We start from the raw sequence: 25,368 nt of genomic DNA on the forward strand, positions 1-25,368 counted from the left end.
TTGAATGGGAACCTGTTGGATGACTGGTATGGTGTAGTTATTGAATGGGAATCTGTTGGATGACTGGTATGGTGTAGTTATTGAATGGGAATCTGTTGGATGACTGGTATGGTGTAGTTATTGAATGGGAACCTGTTGGATGACTGGTATGGTGTAGTTATTGGATGGGAACCTGTTGGATGACTGGTATGGTGTAGTTATTGAATGACTGGTATGGTGTAGTTATTGGATGACTGGTATGGTGTAGTTATTGAATGGGAATCTGTTGGATGACTGGTATGGTGTAGTTATTGAGCGGCTTCACTGCAAGTACAGTGGGGCAAAAAAAAATGCAAATAAATTCATTAAAAATCCTACAATGTGATTTTCTGGATTTCTTTTCTCATTTTGTCTGTCATAGTTGAAGTGTACCTATGATGGAAATTACAGGCCTCTCTCATCTTTTTAAGTAGGAGAACTTGCACAATTGGTGGCTGACTAAATACTGTTTTGCCCCACTGTATATTGTATGTTTCGAATATTCAATAAGATTTTATTTTTTTTTATTGTAAAAATTTTAAATTAAAAAAAAATAATAATAATAATGTCCGAGCAGGGTGTGGTATATGGCCAATATACCACGGCTAAGGGCTGTTCTTAAGCACGACGCAACGCGGAGTTCCTGGATACAGCCATTAGCCATGGTATATTGGCCGTATACCACACATGCCTTATTGCTATTATAAACTGGTTACCAACGTAATTTGTAAAAATAAAAAAAAAACGTTTTTTTCATACCTGTGGTATACGGTCTGATATACCACAGCTGTCAGACAATCAGCATTTAGGGGTCAAACGAACCAGTTTATAATATACAGATACTTTATGATGGTCATTGTCAGCATAACACCAGAGTAGAACTGAGACCAGTGGTCTCCTGTCTGTCCTCTGCCCTGAGCATCACACTCACTCACTCACACATACACAAACACACACACTATACAATCAACACACACACACCATAAACTTAACACACCACACAGCAACACTTATTTGTCATTTTTACATTGCTGCTGCTGGTGGTTTTAGCAGCAGGATCCACAGTGCCTCTCTGCTCCTGGAGGTGTGTAGGAGGCTCTGGGACCCCCTCTGGTAGCTCCCTGTGGATCAGCGGAGATGGGCTGCTGTGTGGTGACATATAGGCCATCTGGAGATCTTCCTTCTCCTGAAGATCTTTCTTCTCCTCCTCACTGGGGACGTCAGGGTAGGAGGCTAAGCTGAAGGAGCGCTGGGCCATAGACCGGGGGCCGGAGATGGGGCTGGGTCGGTGTGGTTGGGTCCGGAGCTCCACTGGTACCATCCTCTCTGCCTGCTGCTGGAGGTGTTGCCTGGCTGTGGGTTGACTAGGGGCCGGTTGGTCTGTCTTGCTGAGCTCTCGAGACAAAGCCAACTCATCCTCCACACCTGGGGGTCAGGAGGGGGACAGGAGGGGGACAGGAGGGTCAGGAGGGGAACAGGAGGGGAACAGGAGGGGAACAGGAGGGGGTCAGGAGGGGTACAGGAGGGGAACAGGAGGGGAACAGGAGGGGAACAGGAGGGGGACAGGAGGGGAACAGGAGGGGAACAGGAGGGGGGGACAGGAGGGGAACAGGAGGGGAACAGGAGGGGAACAGGAGGGGGACAGGAGGGGAACAGGAGGGGGACAGGAGGGGAACAGGAGGGGAACAGGAGGGGAACAGGAGGGGAACAGGAGGGGAACAGGAGGGGTCAGGAGGGGAACAGGAGGGGAACAGGAGGGGTAAAGGGGGTCAGGAGGGGGACAGGAGGGGAACAGGAGGGGAACAGGAGGGGAACAGGAGGGGAACAGGAGGGGGTCAGGAGAGGGAACAGGAGGGGAACAGGAGGGAACAGGAGGGGAACAGGAGGGGGTCAGGAGGGGAACAGGAGGGGGACAGGAGGGGAACAGGAGGGGTAAAGAAGGGGGTCAGGAGGGGGACAGGAGGGGGAACAGGAGGGGAACAGGAGGGGACAGGAGGGGTCAGGAGGGGAACAGGAGGGGAACAGGAGGGGAACAGGAGGGGGTCAGGGGTAAAGGGGTACAGGAGGGGAACAGGAGGGGAACAGGAGGGGACAGGAGGGGAACAGGAGGGGGACAGGAGGGGAACAGGAGGGGAACAGGAGGGAACAGGGGGGACAGGAGGGGAACAGGAGGGGACAGGAGGGGAACAGGAGGGGAACAGAGGGGAACAGGAGGGGAACAGGAGGGGAACAGGAGGGGACAGGAGGGGAACAGGAGGGGAACAGGAGGGAACAGGAGGGTCAGGAGGGGGACAGGAGGGGAACAGGAGGGGAACAGGAGGGGAACAGGAGGGGAACAGGAGGGGGTCAGGAGGGAACAGGAGGGGGACAGGAGGGGAACAGGAGGGGTAAAGAAGGGGGTCAGGGGAGGGGGACAGGAGGGGAACAGGAGGGGAACAGGAGGGGGACAGGAGGGGAACAGGAGGGGGACAGGAGGGGAACAGGAGGGGGACAGGAGGGGAACAGGAGGGGGACAGGAGGGGTACAGATGGGGGTCAGAAGGGGGACAGGAGGGGAACAGGAGGGGTACAGAAGGGGGACAGGAGGGGAACAGGAGGGGAACAGGAGGGGGTTAGGAGGGGTACAGAAGGGGGACAGGAGGGGAACAGGAGGGGGTCAGGAGGGGGACAGGAGGGGATAAGGAGGGTGTCAGGAGTGGAACAAGAGGGGAACAGGAGGGGGTCAGGAAGGGGTCAGGAGGGGGACAGGAGGGGTACAGGAGGGAACAAGAGGGGTCAGGAGGGTACAGGAGGGGAACAAGAGGGGGTCAGGAGGGGACAGGAGGGGGTCAGGAGGGGAACAGAAGGGGACAGGGGGGGACAGGAGGGGAACAGGGGGACAGGAGGAGGACGGGAGGGGGTCAGGAGGGTAAAGAAGGCAGTCAGGAGGGGGTCAGGAAGGGGACAGGAGGGGTACAGGAGGGGAACAAGAGGGGGTCATGAAGGGGACAGGAGGGGGTCATGAAGGGGTCAGGAGAGAGAACACCACAGACATATTCCTGTCAGAACAGTTGGAAGGGGACTGGATGAGGGAAGGGATCGATACAGAGTGGATGGATTTACCATTGATGAGCACCGTCTTCAAGACCCCGTCTTCCACGATCTCTGTTCTCTCCTGACCGTTTTCTTTGATCCTGTTCAAGAACAGTGATCATCCACATTATCATGACATTTTGGGAAGCAAGTAAAGAGAAGATTCCCTAAAACACTTCAGTGGCCATACAGAAAACAGAGAAAGAGAGAGAACAGAGAACTGACTTCTTGGTGGTGGTGCTTTTGCCGTTGACGACGCGCGTAGAAGTGGATACAGACTTGAAATTCCCCATCCTTCCTCCAATACGGTCCATCCCATTCATTCCACCCATGGAGGACGAGAAAGAGGTGAAGTCATGCACTGTGAAAGACGAGGGGAGGGGAGGACCGGTCAGAATGGAACTAACGAACTAATCAGTGAATGGAGCTGATATCAAATGACATCCTGTTCCCTTATATAGTGTACTAGTATGTGCCCTGGTTGAAAGTAGTGCACTACAAAGCTTACAGGGTGACATTTTTGAGGACACAAACATTGTTTATTACTGACCTCCAGCGGAGGGGAAGGAGGAGAACCGACTGGGGCCGAGCCTGGAAGTGCCAGGATGTCCATGGAAGCCACTGTGCATCCCTCTTCCAAAGGCAACGTCGTCTGGGAGAGCAGTCAAAACAAGGAGGTAGTGAGACAGGAAGAAGAAGAAGTGTTCGTGTAGCTTGTATCAACTGCTGAGATTCCCAGACGGACTGGTTTCCCCGGGTCAGAGTTAGCCTTGACTAATAAGCACATGAAGACATAGGGTACTGTTTAAGGACCGTAGTTTATTGGTCAGCCCCACCGAAGAAATTGGCGAAAGGATCCTGGCCTCTGAAGAATTCCTGAAACACTTCCTCGGGACTGCGGAATGTGAAGGTGAACCCTGGGAAATCGTCCGGAGCAGGATGACTACTTGAGCCTGGAGGGAGGGATAAATAAATACATGTTGATTGATAATTATGGACACTACCAACATGGCTGATCAAAAACAGAATAGAACACAAAACCCCAAGAGATAGAACAGAGAGATTCCTTCACCTGTGTTGTTGGGCATTCTGTCTTTGCCATGGGTATCATACGCCTTTGATTTGCTTCCTGTAAAGATAAGGCCATATTATCTGACTGTTATCACAAACTTCTTCGGGATCGGTGTCCCTTCCACGCAACGGTTGAGCTAACGTAGGCTAATGCGATTAGCATGAGGTTGTAAGTAACAAAGAACATTTCCCAGGACATAGACATATCTGATATTAGCAGAAAGCTTAAATTCTTGTTAATCTAACTGCACTGTCCACTTTACAGTAGCTATTACAGTGAAAGAATACCATGCTATTGTTTGAGGAGAGTGCACAAATTTGAACATGAAAAGTTATTAATAAACAAATTAGGCATATTTGTGAAGTCTTGATACAACATTTTTAACATAAACGCAATGGTTCATTGGATCAGCCTAAAACTTTGCACATGCACTGCTGCCATCTAGTGGCCAAAATCCAAATTGCACCTGGGCTGGAATGATACATTATGGCCTTTCTCTTGCATTTCAAAGATAATGGAACAAAAAAAAATACAAAAGAACGGTTGTTTTTTTCTTTGTATTATGTTTTATCTGATCTATTGTGTTATATTCTCCAACATCCCTTTCACAGTTCCACAAATGTCAATGTGTTTCCTTTCAAATGGTACCAAGAATATGCATATCCTTGCTTCAGGGTCTGAGCTACAGGCAATTAGATATGGGTATGTCATTCGAGGCAAAACAAATGGAAAAAAGGGGCGGATCCTTAAGAGGTTTAAAGTCCAAGGAAGAGTAGAGAAAGGGCAATAATTAAGTTATTAACAGATTTAACAGGTGGTGGTATCTCTTACGGTCTGACAGAACTTCATAGGCCTCAGCCAGCTCCTTAAACTTCCTCTCCGCCTCCTCCTTGTTGTCTGGGTTCTTGTCCGGGTGCCATCGCAGAGCCTGCTTCCTGTACCTGCACATTAGAGTAGATACAGTTTATTATCTCATTCAATAACTTTCCCACACAGCAACATCTTCAATACTGTTGACAAAACTTATATTAGCTGCCTAAAACCTTCTACTGCAGTGGGCTAAATCAGAGTGTTTCTTGGTCGTCTTAAACAAATCTACATTGAAACAAAAGTATATACCTCACACACATGGTTATGAGCTTAACAAAAATAAGACACCTGTACCATGTCAGATATAGAGTTTAAATGTATTACATTTGGAGTTTGCATCCCAATATTACACTTTATATACATCACAGAACACTGAAATATAACACAACCGTTTCACATAGAAACACCAGATTGTCTGTGTATTTTATTTATTCATTCTAATTATGAGATTATGAAGAATATGAATAACATTCCACCCACTAAGTCATTTGACTGCAGGGATACATGTACTTGTACTGTATGTAACTGTCTGCACCCTCTTATTTCAAGAAGCAAAGTTCGACAACAACACGATTCCTTTTTGGAAGGGACAGCGAGCAGAGGACAAGTGACGTAAAGACTACAGAAAATAAAGACTTTTTTTTAAACAAAGAATACTATAGAAGACTATAGATAACTATAGAAACTATTTTAAAAACTATAGAAGACCATAGAAAACTGTTAAAAAAATTATAGAATACTATAGAATACTATAGAAAACTAAAATATATAGAAGACTATAGAAGAATATAGAAAAGTATAAATAACTATAGAAAAGTATAATATATAGAAGACTACAGGAAACTATAGATTATATAAGACTATAGAAAATTAGAGGACTATAGAAGACTGTAGAAAACTATAGAGGACTATAGAAAACTAAAATATATAGAAAACCACAGAAAACTATAGAAGACTATAGAAGAATATATAAGACTATATAAAACTATAGAAGATTTTAGAAGACTATATAAGACCATAGAAAACCATAGAAAACTATAGAAGACTATAGAAGAATATAGAAGACTATATAAAACTATAGAAGACTATAGAAGACTATAGAAAACTATAGAAGACTATATAAGACTATAGAAGACTATAGAAGACTATAGAAGACTATAGAAAACTATAGAAGACTATAGAAGAATATAGAAGACTATAGAAAACTATAGAAGAATATAGAAGACTATAGAAAACTATAGAAGACTATATAAAACTATAGAAGACTATAGAAGACTATAGAAGACTATAGAACACTATAGAAGACTATATAAGACTATAGAACACTATAGAAGACTATATAAAACTATAGAAGACTATAGAAGACTATAGAAGACTATAGAAGACTATAGAACACTATAGAAGACTATATAAAACTATAGAAAACTATATAAGACTATATAAGACCATAGAAAACCATAGAAAACTATAGAAGACTATAGAAGACTATAGAAGACTATATAAAACTATAGAAGACTATATAAAACTATAGAAGACTATAGAAGACTATAGAAAACTATAGAAAACTATAGAAAACTATATAAGACTATATAAGACCATAGAAAACCATAGAAAACTATAGAAGACTATAGAAGACTATATAAAACTATAGAAGACTATAGAAGACTATATAAAACTATAGAAGACTATAGAAGACTATAGAAGACTATAGAAGACTATATAAAACTATAGAAGACTATAGAAGACTATAGAAGACTATAGAAAACTATAGAAGACTATAGAAGACTATATAAAACTATAGAAGACTATATAAAACTATAGAAGACTATAGAAGACTATAGAAGACTATATAAAACTATAGAAGACTATAGAAGACTATAGAAGACTATATAAAACTATAGAAGACTATAGAAGACTATAAAACTATAGAAGACTATAGAAGACTATATAAAACTATATAAGACTATAGAAGACTATAGAAGACTATAGAAGACTATAGAACACTATAGAAAACTATAGAAGACTATAGAAGACTATAGAAGACTATAGAAGACTATAGAAGACTATAGAAGACTATAGAACACTATAGAAGACTATAGAAAACTATAGAAGACTATAGAAGACTATAGAAGACTATATAAAACTATAGAAGACTATAGAAGACTATATAAAACTATAGAAGACTATAGAAGACTATAGAAGACTATATAAAACTATAGAAGACTATAGAAGACTATAGAAGACTATAGAAAACTATAGAAGACTATAGAAGACTATAGAAGACTATAGAAGACTATAGAACACTATAGAAGACTATAGAAGACTATAGAAGACTATAGAAGACTATAGACTATAGAAGACTATAGAAGACTATAGAAGACTATAGAAGACTATAGAAAACTATAGAAGACTATAGAAGACTATAGAAGACTATATAAAACTATAGAAGACTATAGAAACTATAGAAGACTATAGAAGACTATAGAAGACTATAGAAGACTATATAAAACTATAGAAGACTATAGAAGGACTATAGAAGACTATAGAAGACTATATAAAACTATAGAAGACTATAGAAGACTATAGAAGACTATAGAAAACTATAGAAGACTATAGAAGACTATAGAAGACTATAGAACACTATAGAAGACTATAGAAGACTATATAAAACTATAGAAGACTATAGAAGACTATAGAAGACTATAGAAGACTATAGAAGACTATAGAAGACTATAGAAGACTATATAAAACTATAGAAGACTATAGAAGACTATAGAACACTATAGAAGACTATAGAAGACTATAGAAGACTATAGAAAACTATAGAAGACTATAGAAGACTATAGAAGACTATAGAAGACTATAGAAGACTATAGAAGACTATAGAAGACTATAGAAAACTATAGAAGACTATAGAAGACTATAGAAGACTATAGAAGACTATAGAAGACTATAGAAGACTATAGAAGACTATAGAAGAAACACTATAGAAGACTATAGAAGACTATAGAAGAAGACTATAGAAGACTATAGAAGACTATAGAAGACTATACTATAAAACTATAGAAGACTATAGAAGACTATATAAAACTATAGAAGACTATAGAAGACTATAGAAGACTATAGAAGACTATAGAAGACTATATAAAACTATAGAAGACTATAGAAGACTATAGAAAACTATAGAAGACTATAGAAGACTATAGAAGACTATAGAAGACTATAGAAGACTATAGAAACTATAGAAGACTATAGAAGACTATAGAAGACTATATAAAACTATAGAAGACTATAGAAGACTATAGAAGACTATATAAAACTATAGAAGACTATAGAAGACTATATAAAACTATAGAAGACTATAGAAGACTATAGAAGACTATAGAAGACTATAGAAAACTATAGAAGACTATAGAAGACTATAGAAGACTATATAAAACTATAGAAGACTATAGAAGACTATAGAAAACTATAGAAGACTATATAAAACTATAGAAGACTATAGAAGACTATATAAAACTATAGAAGACTATAGAAGACTACTATAAAACTATAGAAGACTATAGAAGACTATAGAAGACTATAGAAGACTATAGAAGACTATAGAAGACTATAGAAGACTATAGAAAACTATAGAAGACTATAGAAGACTATAGAACACTATAGAAGACTATAGAACACTATATAAAGACTATAGAAGACTATAGAAGACTATAGAAGACTATACACTATAGAAGACTATAGAAACTATAGAAGACTATAGAAAACTATAGAAGACTATAGAAAACTATAGAAGACTATAGAAGACTATAGAAGACTATAGAAGACTATAGAAGACTATAGAAGACTATAGAAGACTATATAGAAGACTATAGAAGACTATAGAACACTATAGAAGACTATAGAAGACTATAGAACACTATAGAAGACTATAGAAGACTATAGAAGACTATAGAAGACTATAGAAGACTATAGAAGACTATAGAAGACTATAGAAGACTATAGAAGACTATAGAAGACTATAGAAGACTATAGAAGACTATAGAAGACTATAGAACACTATAGAAGACTATAGAAGACTATATAAAACTATAGAAGACTATAGAAGACTATAGAAGACTATAGAAGACTATATAAAACTATAGAAGACTATAGAAGACTATATAAAACTATAGAAGACTATAGAAGACTATAGAACACTATAGAAGACTATAGAAGACTATAGAAGACTATAGAAGACGATAGAAGACTATAGAACACTATAGAAGACTATAGAAGACTATATAAAACTATAGAAGACTATAGAAGACTATAGAAGACTATAGAAGACTATATAAAACTATAGAAGACTATAGAAGACTATAGAAACTATAGAAGACTATAGAAGACTATAGAAGACTATATAAAACTATAGAAGACTATAGAAGACTATATAAAACTATAGAAGACTATAGAACACTATAGAACACTATAGAAGACTATATAAAACTATAGAAGACTATAGAAGACTATATAAAACTATAGAAGACTATAGAAGACTATATAAAACTATAGAAGACTATAGAAGACTACGTTATATAAAACTATAGAAGACTATAGAAGACTATAGAAGACTATATAAAACTATAGAAGACTATAGAAGACTATAGAAGACTATATAAAACTATAGAAGACTATAGAACACTATAGAACACTATAGAAGACTATAGAACACTATATAGAAGACTATAGAACACTATAGAAGACTATAGAAGACTATAGAAGACTATAGAAGACTATATAAAACTATAGAACACTATAGAAGACTATAGAAGACTATATAAAACTATAGAAGACTATATAAAACTATAGAAGACTATAGAAGACTATAGAAGACTATAGAAGACTATATAAAACTATAGAAGACTATAGAAGACTATAGAAGACTATAGAAGACTATATAAAACTATAGAAGACTATAGAACACTATAGAAGACTATAGAAGACTATAGAAGACTATATAAAACTATAGAAGACTATAGAAGACTATAGAAGACTATAGAAGACTATATAAAACTATAGAAGACTATAGAAGACTATAGAAAACTATAGAAGACTATAGAACACTATAGAACACTATAGAAGACTATAGAAAACTATAGAAGACTACGTTATATAAAACTATAGAAGACTATAGAAGACTATAGAAGACTATAGAAAACTATAGAAGACTATAGAAGACTATATAAAACTATAGAACACTATAGAAGACTATAGAAGACTATAGAAGACTATAGAAGACTATAGAACACTATAGAAGACTATAGAAGACTATAGAAGACTATAGAAGACTATATAAAACTATAGAAGACTATAGAACACTATAGAATACTATAGAAGACTATAGAAAACTATAGAAGACTATAGAAGACTATAGAAAACTATAGAAGACTATAGAAGACTATAGAAGACTATAGAACACTATAGAAGACTATAGAAGACTATAGAAGACTATATAAAACTATAGAACACTATAGAAGACTATAGAAGACTATATAAAACTATAGAAGACTATATAAAACTATAGAAGACTATAGAAGACTATAGAAGACTATATAAAACTATAGAAGACTATAGAAGACTATAGAAGACTATATAAAACTATAGAAGACTATAGAAGACTATATAAAACTATAGAAGACTATAGAACACTATAGAAGACTATAGAAGACTATAGAAGACTATATAAAACTATAGAAGACTATAGAAGACTATAGAAGACTATAGAAACTATAGAAGACTATAGAAGACTATAGAAGACTATATAAAACTATAGAAGACTATAGAAGACTATAGAAGACTATAGAAGACTATATAAAACTATAGAAGACTATAGAAGACTATAGAAAACTATAGAAGACTATAGAACACTATAGAACACTATAGAAGACTATAGAAAACTATAGAAGACTAGAAGACTACGTTATATAAAATATAAAACTATAGAAGACTATAGAAGACTATAGAAGACTATAGAAAACTATAGAAGACTATAGAAGACTATATAAAACTATAGAACACTATAGAAGACTATAGAAGACTATATAAAACTATAGAAGACTATAGAAGACTATAGAAGACTATAGAAGACTATAGAAGACTATAGAAGACTATAGAAGACTATAGAAGACTATAGAAGACTATAGAAGACTATAGAAGACTATAGAAGACTATAGAAGACTATAGAAGACTATAGAAGACTATATAAAACTATAGAAGACTATAGAAGACTATATAAAACTATAGAAGACTATAGAAGACTATAGAAACTATAGAAGACTATAGAAGACTATAGAAGACTATAGAAGACTATATAAAACTATAGAAGACTATAGAAGACTATATAAGACTATAGAAGACTATAGAACACTATATAAGACTATAGAAGACTATAAAACTATAGAAGACTATATAAAACTATAGAAGACTATAGAAAACTATAGAAGACTATAGAAGACTATAGAAGACTATAGAAGACTATATAAAACTATAGAAGACTATATAAAACTATAGAAGACTATAGAACACTATAGAACACTATAGAAGACTATAGAACACTATAGAACACTATAGAAGACTATATAAAACTATAGAAGACTATAGAAGACTACGTTATATAAAACTATAGAAGACTATAGAAGACTATATAAAACTATAGAAGACTATAGAACACTATAGAAGACTATAGAAGACTATAGAACACTATAGAAGACTATAGAAGACTATATAAAACTATAGAAGACTATAGAAGACTATAGAAGACTATATAAAACTATAGAAGACTATAGAAGACTATAGAACACTATAGAAGACTATAGAAGACTATAGAACACTATAGAAGACTATAGAAGACTATATAAAACTATAGAAGACTATAGAACACTATAGAACACTATAGAAGACTATATAAAACTATAGAAGACTATAGAAGACTATATAAAACTATAGAACACTATAGAAGACTATAGAAGACTATATAAAACTATAGAAGACTATAGAACACTATAGAAGACTATAGAAGACTATAGAAGACTATAGAAAACTATAGAAGACTATAGAAGACTATATAAAACTATAGAACACTATAGAAGACTATAGAAGACTATATAAAACTATAGAAGACTATAGAACACTATAGAAGACTATAGAAGACTATAGAAGACTATAGAAGACTATATAAAACTATAGAAGACTATAGAACACTATAGAATACTATAGAAGACTATATAAAACTATAGAAGACTATAGAAGACTATATAAAACTATAGAAGACTATAGAACACTATAGAAGACTATAGAACACTATAGAAGACTATAGAAGACTATAGAAGACTATATAAAACTATAGAACACTATAGAAGACTATAGAAGACTATATAAAACTATAGAAGACTATATAAAACTATAGAAGACTATAGAAGACTATAGAAGACTATATAAAACTATAGAAGACTATAGAAGACTATAGAAGACTATATAAAACTATAGAAGACTATAGAAGACTATATAAAACTATAGAAGACTATAGAACACTATAGAAGACTATAGAAGACTATAGAAGACTATATAAAACTATAGAAGACTATAGAAGACTATAGAAGACTATAGAACACTATAGAAGACTATAGAAGACTATAGAAGACTATATAAAACTATAGAAGACTATAGAAGACTATAGAAGACTATAGAAGACTATATAAAACTATAGAAGACTATAGAAGACTATAGAAAACTATAGAAGACTATAGAACACTATAGAACACTATAGAAGACTATAGAAAACTATAGAAGACTACGTTATATAAAACTATAGAAGACTATAGAAGACTATAGAAGACTATAGAAAACTATAGAAGACTATAGAAGACTATATAAAACTATAGAACACTATAGAAGACTATAGAAGACTATATAAAACTATAGAAGACTATAGAACACTATAGAAGACTATAGAAGACTATAGAAGACTATAGAAGACTATATAAAACTATAGAAGACTATAGAAGACTATATAAAACTATAGAAGACTATAGAACACTATAGAAGACTATAGAAGACTATAGAAGACTATATAAAACTATAGAAGACTATAGAAGACTATATAAAACTATAGAAGACTATAGAAGACTATAGAAGACTATAGAAGACTATAGAACACTATAGAAGACTATAGAAGACTATATAAAACTATAGAAGACTATAGAACACTATATAAGACTATAGAAGACTATAGAAGACTATAGAAGACTATATAAAACTATAGAAGACTATATAAAACTATAGAAGACTATATAAAACTATAGAAGACTATAGAAGACTATAGAAGACTATAGAAGACTATATAAAACTATAGAAGACTATATAAAACTATAGAAGACTATAGAACACTATAGAACACTATAGAAGACTATAGAACACTATAGAACACTATAGAAGACTATAGAACACTATAGAACACTATAGAAGACTATATAAAACTATAGAAGACTATAGAAGACTACGTTATATAAAACTATAGAAGACTATAGAAGACTACGTTATATAAAACTATAGAAGACTATAGAACACTATAGAAGACTATAGAAGACTATAGAACACTATAGAAGACTATAGAAGACTATATAAAACTATAGAAGACTATAGAAGACTATAGAAGACTATATAAAACTATAGAAGACTATAGAAGACTATAGAACACTATAGAAGACTATAGAACACTATAGAAGACTATAGAAGACTATATAAAACTATAGAAGACTATAGAACACTATAGAACACTATAGAAGACTATATAAAACTATAGAAGACTATAGAAGACTATATAAAACTATAGAAGACTATAGAAGACTATAGAAGACTATAGAAGACTATAGAACACTATAGAAGACTATAGAAGACTACGTTATATAAAACTATAGAAGACTATAGAAGACTATAGAAGACTATATAAAACTATAGAAGACTATAGAAGACTATAGAAGACTATAGAAAACTATAGAAGACTATAGAACACTATAGAACACTATAGAAGACTATAGAAGACTATAGAAGACTATAGAACACTATAGAAGACTATATAAAACTATAGAAGACTATATAAAACTATAGAAGACTATAGAAGACTATAGAACACTATAGAAGACTATATAAAACTATAGAAGACTATAGAAGACTATAGAACACTATAGAAGACTATAGAAGACTATAGAAGACTATAGAAAACTATAGAAGATTTTAGAAGACTATATAAGACCATAGAAAACCATAGAAAACTAAAATATATAGAAGACCTGAAGACTATAGAAGACTATATAAGACCATAGAAAACCATAGAAAACTAAAATATATAGAAGACCTGAAGACTATAGAACACTATTGTATCAAGAATGGTCCACCACCCAAAGGATATCCAGCCAACTTGAAACAACTGTGTGAAGCATTAGAGTCAACATGGGCCAGCATCCCTGTGGAACGCTTTCAACACCTTGTACAGTCCATGGACCCGACGAATCGAGGCCGTTCTGAGGGGAAAAGGGGTTCCAACTCAATATTAGAAAAGTGTTGTTAATGTTTTTATCACTCAGCGTAAGTCCAGTACCTCTATCAGTCAGTGTGGTTGAGCTTTCAATAGCTACTGTAGAGGTGAACCACACAAGGCTAATAGTTAGCCTGGGAGATGATGTCTCATGAAGCCCTACGTAGGCCTATTTTGGCGTGGAAAGAGACAGATTATAGCGTAGGATGAGTCCTTGTCACCGGTCCTGTACTTACGCCTTCTTAATGTCCTCCGGAGAGGCGCTTCGTGACACTCCCAGAACATCATAATAATCCGTCATGTCTTCTTCACTGACGTCACGGCAACTGTTGACAACAACAACAACACAAATCTCATCAATGGGAGATACACAACAATACTTCTCAACGGATGGATCTTTTTGAAGCCTCATGGCATCTTATCTTGTGGCATATCGATTAACCAATCAAACTGCTTTATTAGTTTAGTAGAACTGTGTTAACCCTATTATAACCCAGGATTTGTGGTTCTATAATCATACTCTTTATTGTAGTTGTTGACATTTTTTTTGTCTTTGTAAATAAATAAAAATATTTTATTTTTATTTCACCTTTATTTTATTTAACCAGGTAAGCCAGTTGAGAACAAGTTCTCATTTGCAACTGCGACCTGGCCAAGATAAAGCATAGCAGTTCGACACATACAACAACACAGAGTTACACATGGAATGAACAAACATACAGTCAATAATACAGTAGAAAAGGGGCCTCCCGGGTGGCACAGTGGTTAAGGGCTGTGCCATCAGAGTCCCTGGGTTCGCGCCCAGGCTCTGTCGTAACCGGCCGCGACCGGGAGGTCCGTGTGGCGACGCACAATTGTGTCGTCCGGGTTAGGGAGGGCTTGGTCGGTAGGGATGTCCTTGTCTCATCACGCACCAGCGACTCCTGTGGCGGGCCGGGCGCAGTGCGCGCTAACCAAGGTTGCCAGGTGCACAGTGTACCCTCCGACACATTGGTGCGGCTGGCTTCCGGGTTGGATGCTCGCTGTGTTAAGAACCAGTACGGCTGGTTGGGTTGTGTATCGGAGGACGCATGTGTATCGGAGGACGCATGACTTTCAACCTTCGTCTCTCCCGAGCCCGTACGGGAGTTGTAGCGATGAGACAAGATAGTAGCTACTACAACAATTGGATACCACGAAATTGGGGAGAAAAAGGGGTCAAATAAAAAATATATATATATAATAATAATAATAATACAGTAGAAAAAAAAGAAAATAAAGTCTATATACAGTGAGTGCGAATAAGGTCAAATAAGGGAGTTAAGGCAATAAATAGGCCATGGTGGCAAAGTAATTACAATTTGGCAATTAAACACTGGAATGGTAGATGTGCAAGTAGAGATACTGTGGTGCAAAAGGAGCAAAATAAATAAATTCAGTATGGGGATGAGGTAGATATACATATGAGGCTGTATACAGATGGGCTATGTACAGGTGCAGTGATCTGTAAGCTGCTCTGACTGCTGGTGCTTAAAGTTAGTGACGGAGATGGGAATCTCCAGCTTCAGTGATTTTTGCAGTTCGTTCCAGTCATTGGCAGCAGAGAACTGGAAACCAAACCATGTTTAAAACTATCATAAATCACGGACTGTCAGTCATAGCTAAAAGTTGATAGTGGAAACAATTCCCCAGCCACAGTTTACCAAAACAAAAGTGATATGGTCAGGTTGTTGAAATTGCAAATTGGGCCACTTCCCACTCCACAGACACCAAGCCCCTCCTCGTCTGTGCTGTGTGGACTGTGCCTCTTCCCACTCCACAGACACCAAGCCCCTCCTCCTCTGTGCTGTGTGGACTGTGCCTCTTCCCACTCCACAGACACCAAGCCCCTCCTCCTCTGTGCTGTGTGGACTGTGCCTCTTCCCACTCCACAGACACCAATCCCCTCCTCCTCTGTGCTGTGTGGACTGTGCCACTTCCCACTCCACAGACACCAAGCCCCTCCTCCTCTGTGCTGTGTGGACTGTGCCTCTTCCCACTCCACAGACACCAAGCCCCTCCTCCTTCTGTGCTGTGTGGACTGTGCCTCTTCCCACTCCACAGACACCAAGCCCCTCCTCCTCTGTGCTGTGTGGACTGTGCCACTTCCCACTCCACAGACACCAAGCCCCTCCTCCTCTGTGCTGTGTGGACTGTGCCTCTTCCCACTCCACAGACACCAAGCCCCTCCTCCTTCTGTGCTGTGTGGACTGTGACACCCTCTTCCCACTCCACAGACACCAAGCCCCTCCCACCCACAGACACCAAGCCCCTCCTTCTGTGCTGTGTGGACTGTGCCTCTTCCCACTCCACAGACACCAAGCCCCTCCTCCTTCTGTGCTGTGTGGACTGTGCCTCTTCCCACTCCACAGACACCAAGCCCCTCCTCCTTCTGTGCTGTGTGGACTGTGCCTCTTCCCACTCCACAGACACCAAGCCCCTCCTCCTTCCACTTACAGCAAAAATGAAAGATCACTTATTCCTCTCTGACAACAAGGGGTTTAAACTAGCTATTTGAATTTGAGGTTTGGTTGAACAGACATCGGCTGAAACGCTTAGTTACATTATTTTCCTGTAACAGACGAGAACTTGACCTTTTGTAACGATTCCCTTGTTTATGTTTCAACTCCCAAAATGTAGAATAGAGCAGACCCCTACTAAAACGAGAGTATCAATGAACGTGTGTGTGGGGGAAATGAAATGCTTAGTTTGTCACGCGAGGCATTGCAATACCACGTAGGGCAAGCAGCATGTTAGCCACAGACTGTTATGTGCTAGCTGTCTAGTCAGTGGTTTATAAAGCTTAACATCTCCAAGGAGAGAGGACGCTGGTCCGGGCTTAACATCTCCAAGGAGAGAGGACGCTGGTCCGGGCTTAACATCTCCAAGGAGAGGGGACGCTGGTCCGGGCTTAACATCTCCAAGGAGAGAGGACGCTGGTCCGGGCTTAACATCTCCAAGGAGAGAGGACGCTGGTCCGGGCTTAACATCTCCAAGGAGAGAGGACGCTGGTCCGGGCTTAACATCTCCAAGGAGAGAGGACGCTGGTCCGGCCTTAACATCTCCAAGGAGAGAGGACGCTGGTCCGGCCTTAACATCTCCAAGGAGAGAGGACGCTGGTCCGGGCTTAACATCTCCACGGAGAGGGGACGCTGGTCCGGGCTTAACATCTGCAAGGAGAGAGGACGCTGGTCCGGGCTTAACATCTCCAAGGAGAGAGGACGCTGGTCCGGGCTTAACATCTCCAAGGAGAGAGGACGCTGGTCCGGGCTTAACATCTCCAAGGAGAGGGGACGCTGGTCCGGGCTTAACATCTCCAAGGAGAGAGGACGCTGGTCCGGGCTTAACATCTCCAAGGAGAGAGGACGCTGGTCCGGGCTTAACATCTCCAAGGAGAGAGGACGCTGGTCCGGGCTTAACATCTCCAAGGAGAGAGGACGCTGGTCCGGGCTTAACATAGATGTCTAGTCAGTGGTTTATAAATGTGCAATGACCATACAAAGATGCATTTAAGTTGTGCATTGTGCATGGTTCTGGTTAAACCTGTAACAAAATGGCATTTTCATAGACAGATGTGAAAGCGATTATTGAAGAAGAAAAAAGCAGGTTCAACTATTTTGATAAAATAATTGAATTATTAGTGGGTCTTGTGGTTGTGGAAGGCTTATATTTAGCCTAGATATAATTTCACAAGTTCTGATTTCATTAGATCGTTCCTGACTGTTTGAAATGCAGTGTATTGAACTTTAACAATCCTGCAGGACGAAGATTGTCCCATCTTACAAAACTCTCTGACCCAATACCCTAAGATACACAATACATGACCAATAGTATGTGGACACCTGCTCGTCAAACATCTCATTCCAGAATCATGGACATTGATATGGAGTTGGTCCCCCCTTTGCTGCTATAACAGCCTCCACTCTTCTGGGAAGGCTTTCCACTAGATGTTGGAACATTGCTGCTATAACAGCCTCCACTCTTCTGGGAAGGCTTTCCACTAGATGTTGGAACATTGCTACTATAACAGCCTCCACTCTTCTGGGAAGGCTTTCCACTAGATGTTGGAACATTGCTGCTATAACAGCCTCCACTCTTCTGGGAAGGCTTTCCACTAGATGTTGGAACATTGCTGCTATAACAGCCTCCAACTCTTCTGGGAAGGCTTTCCACTAGATGATGGAACATTGCTGCAGGGGACTTGCTTCCATTCAGCCACAAGAGCATAACTGAGGTTGGGCACTAATGTTGAGTGATTAGGCCTGGCTCGCAGTTGGCGTTCCAATTCATTCCAAAGGTTGTTTGATGGGGTTGAGTTCAGGGCTCTGTGCAGGCCAGCCAAGTTCTTCCACACCGATCTCAACAAACCATTTCTGTATGGAACTCGCTTTGTGCACGGGGGCATTGTCATGCTGAAACAGGAAAGGGCCTTCCCCAAACTGTTGCCTCAAAGTTGGAAGCACAGAATCGGCTAGAATGTCATTGTTAGCGTTAAGATTTCCCTTCACTGGAACTAAGGGGCCCAAACCATGAAAGACAGCCCCAGAACATTATTCCTCCTCCACCAAACTTTACAGTCGGCACTATGCATTCGGGAAAGTAACGTTCTCCTAGCATCCGGCAAACCCAGATTTGTCCGTCGGACTGCCAGATGGTGAAGCGTGATTCATCACTCCAGAGATGACTGAGTTTTAAACCATTCCAGCCGACACTTGGCATCACACATGGTGATCTTAGTCTTGTGTGAGGCTGCTCGGTCATGGAAACTCATTTTATGAAGCTCCTGGCGAACAGTTATTGTGCTGACTTTATTTCTAGAGGCAGTTTGGAACTCGGTAGTGAGTGTTTTAACCGAGGACAGACCATTTTTACGCACTATGTGCTTCAGCACTAGGCGGTCCAGCTCTGTGAGCTTGTGTGGCCTACCACTTCGCGGCGGAGCCGTTATTGCTCCTAGATGTTTCCACTTCACAATAACAGCGCTTACAGTTGACCGGGGCAGCTCCAGCAAGGCAGAAATTTGACAGTGCCACGTTGAAAGTCACTGAGCTCTTCAGTATGTGCCAATCTACTGCCAGTGTTTGTCTATGGAGATTGCATGGCTGTGTGCTTGATTGTATACACCTGTCAGCAACGAGTGTGGCTGAAATAGCTGAATCCACAAATTGGAAGGAGTGTCCACATACTGCTGGACATGTTGTGTAAAACAGGATAACTTGTTAATGGCACAATCAGTGATTTTTTTAATTTATTTGACCTTTATTTAACTAGGCAAGTCAGTTAAGAACAAATTATTATTTTCAATGACGGCCTAGGAACAGTGGGTTAACTGCCTGTTCAATTGGTCATTCCAAATCAACCATTACATTCTTGTTTTGTTTTTTAATGAGCTTAGCTGCAATCTAGTTGTATTACCGTGTTAATACACTGTTAGTGGGCCACTAGTCTAGTTGTATTACTGTGTTAATACACTGTTAATGGGTCACTAGTCCAGTTGTAGTACCGTATTAATACTGTAACGACCCTGGGTTTATAAGCGCAGATATCGACGCTGCCGAACGAGCATGCTTTTGGGGCAGAGTCGATAGCGCGCTGGACTTTGGGCTAGAAGGTCGAGGGTTAAAGACCTACTCCCTGCATGTTTCATTACAATACACTGTTAGTGGGCCACTGGTCTAGTTGTATTACCGTATTAATACACTGTTAGTGGGCCACTAGTCTAGTTGTATTACCGTACACTGTTAATATTTTGCCTTCAACGGGTGGGATATGACTCATGGAAGTCATGTATTCATTGACAATGACTAAAGATAACATTGAGAATGGAGAGTCCTGTAGCCCGGTAAATCTATTCAGCACCAACAAAAGAAACCCCGGACCGCGGGGCCTGTAAGGTAATGTTGGACCGTCCACGGGTATAACCCCACTGATATTGGCCATATCCTCTGAGCTCTCTGGAAGCCGGATACAATATTATTTGGTTATTTCCAACTCGATCTCCCGAAACCTGTCTTCCGACAACTGCCACCAACACACACACGCGCACACACACACACGCACACACACACACACACACACACACACACACACACACACACACACACACACACACAGCGTCGGCAGCCAGCCGGAGTGTGTTTCAGACTAGACACAATGTTTTAAGCCGTGGACACATTGTAACTAAATATTGCCTAATATGGTAAGCATGTAGGCTACAGGCTACGGCATTGGAATGGCAATGTTGTGTTTCGGACTGAACCGAAAGACAAAGTCCACTGCTGTTGGTAGTCAATATCATTTGGCGGAAAGTCCAAAGCAACAAAAATAGGCCTACGCATAAATGGATAATGGGTATTAATGAATAAACTACTGTACCTTTGTTTAGGAGTAACAGCGAATGCTTTCCGTCCTCTGTCTCTTCTTAAAATGGAAATGAATTATTGTGGAGAGCTTCTGGAATGCAGTTCGTGACAGGTGGTCCACGGAATAATATAATTCGGTATACCTAACGGGCTATTATATATTTATTTAACGTTATGAGTTGCCCGTTTTTTTCGGTGCCCTGCTACCGGCACCATAACTCCGCAATCCCCTTTACTTCTACAGTTTGCTCTTTTCTTGTCTTTACGTCCCAGTGACCACGTCACAAACAGCTGAGGCGGAGAGAGCGAAGACTGAGAAGATCTAGAACATGTCAGTGTTCTGGAACGTCAGTCGCCCTTCCCTGTACGCCTGTTGCATTGTGATGAACATGATCGCTTTCATTTTAGACTAGAGTGTATTTATAGTGGTTTGAAATGAATGTACAGCTAGCTATATGTGCTTCCATAAACCATTAAGCTATATATAAAAAAGGTTTTGTTCAATGGTTTATTGGAGCTATATAGCGGGTCAAAGTACAACACTTCCAGAACCTTATCCTTAAAAGCAGGCAGCTCTAAATGAAATCAAACTGTATTGGTCACAAACACATATTTAGCAGATGTTATTGCGGGTGTAGTGAAATGCTTGTGTTCCTAGCTCCAACTGTGCAGTAATATCTAACAATTCACAACAATACACACATCTAAAAGTAAAATAATGACATTAAGAAATACAGTGCCTTGCGAAAGTATTCGGCCCCCTTGAACTTTGCGACCTTTTGCCACATTTCAGGCTTCAAACATAAATATATAAAACTGTATTTTCTTGTGAAGAATCAACAACAAGTGGGACACAATCATGAAGTGGAACGACATTTATTGGATATTTCAAACTTTTTTAACAAATCAAAAACTGAAAAATTTGGCGTGCAAAATTATTCAGCCCCCTTAAGTTAATACTTTGTAGCGCCAACTTTTGCTGCGATTACAGCTGTAAGTCGCTTGGGGTATGTCTCTATCAGTTTTGCACATCGAGAGACTGAAATTTTTTCCCATTCCTCCTTGCAAAACAGCTCGAGCTCAGTGAGGTTGGATGGAGAGCATTTGTGAACAGCAGTTTTCAGTTCTTTCCACAGATTCTCGATTGGATTCAGGTCTGGACTTTGACTTGGCCATTCTAACACCTGGATATGTTTATTTTTGAACCATTCCATTGTAGATTTTGCTTTATGTTTTGGATCATTGTCTTGTTGGAAGACAAATCTCCATCCCAGTCTCAGGTCTTTTGCAGACTCCATCAGGTTTTCTTCCAGAATGGTCCTGTATTTGGCTCCATCCATCTTCCCATCAATTTGAACCATCTTCCCTGTCCCTGCTGAAGAAAAGCAGGCCCAAACCATGATGCTGCCACCACCATGTTTGACAGTGGCGATGGTGTGTTCAGGGTGATGAGCTGTGTTGCTTTTACGCCAAACATAACGTTTTGCATTGTTGCCAAAAAGTTCAATTTTGGTTTCATCTGACCAGAGCACCTTCTTCCACATGTTTGGTGTGTCTCCCAGGTGGCTTGTGGCAAACTTTAAACGACACTTTTTATGGATATCTTTAAGAAATGTCTTTCTTCTTGCCACTCTTCCATAAGGGCCAGATTTGTGCAATATACGACTGATTGTTGTCCTATGGACAGAGTCTCCCACCTCAGCTGTAGATCTCTGCAGTTCATCCAGAGTGATCATGGGCCTCTTGGCTGCATCTCTGATCAGTCTTCTCCTTGTATGAGCTGAAAGTTTAGAGGGACGGCCAGGTCTTGGTAGATTTGCAGTGGTCTGATACTCCTTCCATGTCAATATTATCGCTTGCACAGTGCTCCTTGGGATGTTTAAAGCTTGGGAAATCTTTTTGTATCCAAATCCGGCTTTAAACTTCTTCACAACAGTATCTCGGACCTGCCTGGTGTGTTCCTTGTTCTTCATGATGCTCTCTGCGCTTTTAACGGACCTCTGAGACTATCACAGTGCAGGTGCATTTATACGGAGACTTGATTACACACAGGTGGATTGTATTTATCATCATTAGTCATTTAGGTCAACATTGGATCATTCAGAGATCATCACTGAACTTCTGGAGAGAGTTTGCTGCACTGAAAGTAAAGGGGCTGAATAATTTTGCATGCCCTATTTTTCAGTTTTTGATTTGTTAAAAAAGTTTGAAATATCCAATAAATGTCGTTCCACTTCATGACTTGTTGTTCATTCTTCACAAAAAAATACAGTTTTATATCTTTATGTTTGAAGCCTGAAATGTGGCAAAAGGTCGCAAAGTTCAAGGGGGCCGAATACTTTCACAAGGCACTGTATGTAAATATTAGGATGAGCATTGTCAGAGTGACGTAGACTACAATACAGTAGAACAGAATACAGTATATACATATGAGATGAGTAAAGCAGTAGGTAAACATTATTAAAGTGACCAGTGTTCCATTATTAAAGTGACCAGTGTTCCATTATTAAAGTGCCCAGTGTTCCATTATTAAAGTGACCAGTGTTCCATTATTAAAGTGACCAGTGTTCCATTATTAAAGTGACCAGTGTTCCATTATTAAAGTGACCAGTGTTCCATTATTAAAGTGACCAGTGTTCCATTATTAAAGTGACTAGTGTTCCATTATTAAAATGACCAGTGTTCCATTATTAAAGTGACCAGTGTTCCATTATTAAAGTGACCAGTGTTCCATTATTAAAGTGACCAGTGTTCCATTATTAAAGTGACCAGTGATTCCATTATTAAAGTGACCAGTGTTCCATTAATAAAGTGACCAGTGTTCCATTATTAAAGTGACCAGTGATTCCATGTCTATGTACATGGGGCTGCAGCATCTAAGGTTCAGGGTTGAGTAACCGGGTGGTAGCCCGTTAGTGATTGCACTAGCCTTTAGCTCAGTGCGAGTGTTGCTTGTAATCAATGGCTTCTGGTTGGTATATGTATGTTTGTTTGGTCACTGGTCACTGTGGGGACAACGTTTTCGATGCACTTATTGAAGCTAGTGACTGATGTGGTAAACTCCTCAATCCCATTGGATGAGTCCCCGTAATATATTAAAGTCTGTGCTAGGGAAACAGTCCTGTAGCTTAGCATCTGTTTCATTGGACCACTTCTGTATTTATTTATTTTTTATTTATTTATTTCACCTTTATTTAACCAGGTAGGCAAGTTGAGAACAAGTTCTCATTTACAATTGCGACCTGGCCAAGATAAAGCAAAGCAGTTCGACAGGTACAACAACACAGAGTTACACATGGAGTAAAACAAACATGCAGTCAATAATACAGTAGAAAAATAAGTCTATATACAATGTGAGCAAATGAGGTGAGATAAGGGAGGTAAAGGCGAAAAAAGGCCATGGTTGAAGTAAATACAATATAGCAAGTTAAAAATAATAATAATAAGCACTGGAATGGTATATTTGCAGTGGAAGAATGTGCAAAGTAGAGATAGAAATAATGGGAGTGCAAAGGAGCAAAATAAATACAGTAGGGGGAGAGGTAGTTGTTTGGGCTAAATTATAGATGGGCTGTGTACAGGTGTAGTAATCTGTGAGCTGCTCTGACAGCTGGTGCTTAAAGCTAGTGAGGGAGATAAGTGTTTCCAGTTTCCAGTATTGAGCGCTTCCCTGGGACTTCCTATTTGATTTTTTTCTTCTTCTTGTAAGCAGGAATGAGGAGGATAGAGTTATGGTCAGATTTGACGAATGGAGGGCGAGGGAGGGCTTTGAATGTGTCTCTGTGTGTGGAATACAGATGATCTAGAGTTTTTTTGTCTCTAGTTGCCCATGTGACATTAGGTGAGAAGGATTTAAATTTTCCTTCATTAAAATCGCTGGCGCCGCCTATGAATGAGCGTTTTCTTGTTTGCTTATGGCCTTATACACAGCTGGTTGAGTCCGGTCTTCGTGCTAACCATTTGGTTTGTGGTTGTAAATAGGCAACAACCTAAAAATATAGATGAAAACTCTGTTGGTAACTAGATTCAGCCGCGGGCCAATTTTCTTTCTTGAGCGGATGGTTGGGGGCAGGAACATAATCAAGAAATAAGGCCCTTAGCCGTGGTATATTGGCCGTATACAACAATCCCCCAAGGTGTCTTATTGCTATTATAAACTGGTTACCAACGTAATTAGAACCATAAAAACGAATGTTTTGTCATACCCGTGGTATACGGTCTGATATACCACGGGTGTCAGCCAATCAGCATTCAGGGAATATTTTCGTTGACCCCCCCTCTGCTCCCCTGTTTTTTTATGCTTCTGCTACTCGCTGTTTATTATCTATGCATAACTACTTTGCCACTACCTACATGTACCTATTACGTGCGGATATATTATGC

The 25,368-nt window shown here is 39.1% G+C and overlaps 1 protein-coding gene across 1 annotated transcript; it reads right to left on the reverse strand.

The window, feature by feature from the left end:
- Positions 1–511: 511 nt before the first annotated feature.
- On the reverse strand, positions 512–21,371 carry LOC115120064 (dnaJ homolog subfamily B member 6-like). The gene is made up of 9 exons (XM_065019642.1): positions 20,999–21,371; positions 14,842–14,931; positions 4,993–5,102; positions 4,162–4,218; positions 3,926–4,042; positions 3,640–3,741; positions 3,315–3,450; positions 3,120–3,190; positions 512–1,443 (listed from the first exon to the last, which is right to left on the reverse strand). The coding sequence occupies exons 2-9, from the start codon at positions 14,904–14,906 to the stop codon at positions 1,007–1,009; spliced, it is 1,095 nt and encodes a 364-aa protein (XP_064875714.1). The 5' UTR covers positions 14,907–14,931; positions 20,999–21,371; the 3' UTR covers positions 512–1,006.
- Between the last annotated feature and the right edge of the window lie 3,997 nt (positions 21,372–25,368).

Source organism: Oncorhynchus nerka, linkage group LG1 (genome assembly GCF_034236695.1).
Source record: "Oncorhynchus nerka isolate Pitt River linkage group LG1, Oner_Uvic_2.0, whole genome shotgun sequence".
In the NCBI taxonomy this organism is placed as follows: domain Eukaryota; kingdom Metazoa; phylum Chordata; class Actinopteri; order Salmoniformes; family Salmonidae; genus Oncorhynchus; species Oncorhynchus nerka.

Excerpts from the sequence above, each read along its gene's own strand:
- LOC115120064 (XM_065019642.1), bottom strand. The coding sequence starts at position 14,906 with ATGACGGATTATTATGATGTTCTGGGAGTGTCACGAAGCGCCTCTCCG. Across the intron at positions 3,742-3,925 it reads TCCTTTCGCCAATTTCTTCG|ACGACGTTGCCTTTGGAAGA; the intron begins GTGGGGCTGACC and ends CTGCTCTCCCAG. Across the intron at positions 3,451-3,639 it reads CTCCTTCCCCTCCGCTGGAG|TGCATGACTTCACCTCTTTC; the intron begins GTCAGTAATAAA and ends CGTCTTTCACAG.